General features: G+C 40.5%; 1 protein-coding gene across 1 annotated transcript; it reads left to right on the forward strand.

Moving 5' to 3' along the window:
- The first annotated feature begins 209 nt into the window (after positions 1-209).
- On the forward strand, positions 210-2,565 carry nkx3.3 (NK3 homeobox 3). Its single transcript, XM_084949041.1, has 2 exons — positions 210-645; positions 1,252-2,565. The coding sequence occupies exons 1-2, from the start codon at positions 402-404 to the stop codon at positions 1,788-1,790; spliced, it is 783 nt and encodes a 260-aa protein (XP_084805167.1). The 5' UTR covers positions 210-401; the 3' UTR covers positions 1,791-2,565.
- The last annotated feature ends 1,869 nt before the right edge of the window (positions 2,566-4,434 follow it).

The following is a 4,434-nucleotide window of genomic DNA, read 5'->3' on the forward strand; positions in this document are numbered from 1 at the left end:
ATTGATTTTACATTTTTTATTTAAATCACAGTACTCATACCGAGAGCTAAAGAAAATAAAACCATGTAGCCTTGGGAATCAATGTCCTTCGTCCTTCACTGACACTGAGCAAAGAGGCCAGCGTTAAAGCTGGGCGGTGCGAAGGAGGGACCAGCAGGCACAGATAACATCCTATCACAACTTAACTGGAGCTGCAGTTGAAATACTGCTTGACAGTCTTGACAGATCCTGATATAGGCTGCTCATTAGCACATTAGACTGTTCGCCGCAATTAAATTACAACGCGCAAAAGAGCGAATCAGTAGTGAGGGCTTGTTTTTGCTTTCCAGTGGCGGATTTCTTGATGCCTCCCAAGAAATCGCGCGCGAGAGTGAGGAAATACCCGTGCTCTTATCTGAATTATGACATTAAGTTTTTCATCCTTTTCCATCAAAGACATCCTCACCGGACTCGATGCCAACGGCAAGCCGGAAACCGCGGGGGAGTTCTGCGCAACGAAGGCGAACAACACGCGCACCGGCTATGGTGGCAGGGATGGCAACCACGTCTACCCGGAGACACTTCCCACACATCCCCGCGTTATAAGCGCCCAATCGGAGGTTTCTACAGAGGAGGACACAGGAGAAGAGACAGAGCTCATAGAAGGTGTTGGGTTTTTTTTAAGATCTGTAAAGGGAAGCTTAAACTGGTGTGTAGGCGTTGTCATCTAAATTACATTTGCACAAAGCATCATGTTGAAGGAACATAAACATTCATCACAAAACTCGAATGTGTTTCACGCCATAATCACTTTATCGAGTTATTTATTTTGCATAAGAAACCGTTTTCACAATAGAAAAAAAATCCCGTTACCGTGTGTTTAAATTGAAGAACTGTGTATTATTTTCCCCATAAAAATACATCGATGTGTAATTTAACTAACTACAGTGTAATTATTATTGTCTCAAGAATTTGTATCTATTTATTCATGCCCCATGTGACTTTTTTGTGCGTAAAGAGCACATAGCTTGTGGGAAAATAAAACTATAACACTGCGTCGTGGAAATCTGTGGGATTTGTTTAAACTTGTTCAAAGCATTTATTCAGGTACATCCCAACTTTAATATCATGACAGAAATACAATAGAAAACTGTCATATTGGCCAGCATCAGCACCTTGTTGGAATGACCTATCAGCAAAAAACAGGGGCCTTGTGCTTTATCACCCTGACGTACAGAGGCGGCACATTTACTTGTTTATATTTTATTTCAGTCGCTGCAGATGACCTGGAGCAGTGTGAGGAGCAGGGCGAACAGCAGAAACGACTGCAGTGCGAGAGTGCAGAGGAGGAGGGATGTAACCGAGGCGGGGAGACCTCCAGCTGTTCGCCGGACGCGCAGCAGTGCAGGCCCGGTGCAAAGAAGCGCACCAGGTCGGCCTTCTCTCATGCTCAAGTCCACGAGCTGGAGCGCCGTTTTAGCACTCAAAGGTACCTTTCTGGTCCCGAACGGGCCGATCTGGCAGGAGCCTTGAAGCTTACAGAGACCCAGGTGAAAATCTGGTTCCAGAACCGGAGATATAAAACCAAACGTCGCCAGATGGCGACCGAAATGGCCGTATGCAGCTCCCCAAAGAAAGTGGCTGTAAAAGTTCTGGTGCGGGACGATCAAAAGCAATACCACCAGGGGATTGGAGTACATATCCCCATGACTGTGCCACTGTACCGGGGCTATCAGTACTACCCGTACCTGCACTACTACTACCACCAACCCTGGAACATGGACAACATGTTTTGTGGAGGGATGCTTTGAGGCTCCGAAGCAGAACTGTTTTCAACAAGTGTCACTTCAAATGCAAGCGTTCTGCTTTCTAGGAGGTTTCTGCTGACTTGGTGGATTTTACGATGTAATTGGACATTTTATACAGAAAATCCTCCATTTTTAAATCGGAATAGGTAATGTAGTTTAATATTTTGTCAGTTTCATATTGTGTAACTATTTGCAAGTTAGAAAAAAAAAACATTTTAAAGGGAAATACTACTGACTTCTTCAAACCTCTTATGTGACAGGTATATCTTTGGCCAGGATCATGACTTTTAAATATTTCTTTTAACTTTTTAAAAAGTGATTTTATGAATTATATTTCAAAACTTTCAAAAGTTAAAAAATATATATTTATTATTATGATTACGACGGGAAGAGGAGGTCATAAAAAGTGAAGGTTGCTAAGCGGAAGAGATAAAGTTAACTACAATGTTATATTTCAACCTTTTCTTGTGGGATTAATAAAAAAAAAAGAAATACAACAAAACAAATCATTTTCATTGTGTTGACGGTGGAAATCATGAAAGTTTGAACTTTATTTATTTTTTTATTCGGTGGGGAAATAATTCTATAAGAGAAATTATTTCTCTCACGACCCTAAAAGTTCTTTCTGTTCATAAAAAAACCATTATGTTTGCAACAGATTTGTAGATCACCCATTTCTCCATGATGCACCATCTCAAATACTTCATGTTTTTATATCAAGATTTTTATTCGGGGTTTTTATAATCAAATCAAGGTCACAACAGTGATAAATATAAGAACTGTGTTTTTTAATATCTATATAAGGATATGGATGAAAATAAAATATAAATAATGTAGGTTCTGTTGTCATATTTAACCTCTTACCTATACCACGGTGTCAGATGGTGCACAATATCTTAAATGCAATTTAGAAATTTGATGGGGTCATCTCTGCAGTGTCTTAAAATGAAGTGCTGACTGGGTTTCTCACAAGTTCATAGGATGATATATATGTTGTTTTTTTCTTCTTTCCCCATGACTGCCAGCAACAGCTCATTGTGAGCGACCAGACAGAGCAGAAAGGAATCTGGAAGTTATACAAACCCAACAAGAGAAAGTAGCTTATCTTGATGTGTGAGAAGCTTGACCGAGGCCTCTGACACTTTTAGTGGGCATTTATTTTATTTATGGGACACCTTTATTGATCGTGAAACTTAACCTTAACACCTGCAAGAAGACATTCTTCTTTCGCACGGTACTAAAGCAACAGATTAGAAAGCAATAAGGCTTCTTCACACGAACGTACTTCTAACATTCTGTATCTCACACGGATAGAGTTTATGCTTTTAAAGTGTCTGTTTGGAAATGGGTGTTCATCTAGTTGGCTGACTTCCTCCTCTAACATTTCAGCATTGCACAAAGCTTTACATGATATTAGGAAGAAGGATCTTTGCTGTTGTTTTATACAAAAATTGTGGGGGGTTTTCTTAATCCTTCTGCATAGGTGTGCTCTCTACTATGTGCTGCACTAGTCAGAGACGGTTAATAGACCGTGGAGATGTTGCACCATGGAGCCAGGCTGCACAAGACAGTGCACATTAATCATGCTTTACTGAAAAGACTACACCCTCATCATCACTCTCAAGGAACGGCACAGTGATCAGACGCCATAGGAAAAAATGTAATTCCTATACAAGGGGACCAGCATTTTAGTTTGGTTTTTAACTGATTGCATTTACCATCCAGAGGGAGTTAACATCTAGGCCTGTTTTTTATCAAAGGAGCTTGCAGATGGTGGAGAAAGGCAGGATGGTCAGATAAAATAATTTATCTTCCCCCAGAAATAATATTTAAAAAAGATACAGTTTATGTAGCATGTTTACTGATCCCCTTGACACTGCAGGGTTACAAAAGGTTTGCAAGGTCTTAAAAGAACCGCAGTGTCCTGTCTTTATAATTCCAAACAATATTATCATTACAGTTCTACAACATTAAAGAGACATCAAAGAACTGGGATGTAACAGTGCTTCAGCTTCCCTTTTCCCAACGCAGGCAGCTTTGGCAGAGATGATCACCTTTTGCTGCACTCTGGCTCCAGCCCAAACCCCATCTATCTCTTGTATCAAAACAGCACTTCAGACTACAGTAAGTGGTTGGCACTGTGCGCAGCAGGTTTCAGGGTGGGAGGAAAAACACATCTTCTTTTCGATGTCTAACCATAATTCACAGATAAATTATTTTCATTTGCGCACACTTGCTTTTAAAGACTTAAAAAAAACAACACTGTTCAGCAGAAAAGGTCAGGGTGTAACACTGTTGCGCCACGGTACGCCACTTTCTATGTGCTCTGATTATTCACATTGTGCTGGTAAATAGTTGGTCTAGTCAGAGCTTTCTACCGTGACAAGATAAGAGTTTTTCTTTTCCTGCACCTATTCTGTGATGCGTCACACTCGTGTAAATTTTCACCCACAGACAACAAAACAGGCACGGTGAAAGGAGACTGCGACAAAGGATAAGTTTAAGGTTTTAACACCAGTTAAAACTCATTCACAGGTGAGCTTCAGCTAAAAGGTCAATTTACCTTACTTTACATTATGACATTGTCTCCATCAAAGACACTGCTGAGCTGCTGGGAGCTGTACGTACCATTCATACAACAAAGTTC

Source organism: Perissodus microlepis, chromosome 13, assembly GCF_051167445.1.
Source record: "Perissodus microlepis isolate ML-2025 ecotype Zambia chromosome 13, ASM5116744v1, whole genome shotgun sequence".
NCBI lineage: Eukaryota > Metazoa > Chordata > Actinopteri > Cichliformes > Cichlidae > Perissodus > Perissodus microlepis.

Excerpts from the sequence above, each read along its gene's own strand:
- nkx3.3 (XM_084949041.1), top strand. The coding sequence starts at position 402 with ATGACATTAAGTTTTTCATCCTTTTCCATCAAAGACATCCTCACCGGA. Across the intron at positions 646-1,251 it reads AGAGACAGAGCTCATAGAAG|TCGCTGCAGATGACCTGGAG; the intron begins GTGTTGGGTTTT and ends ATTTTATTTCAG.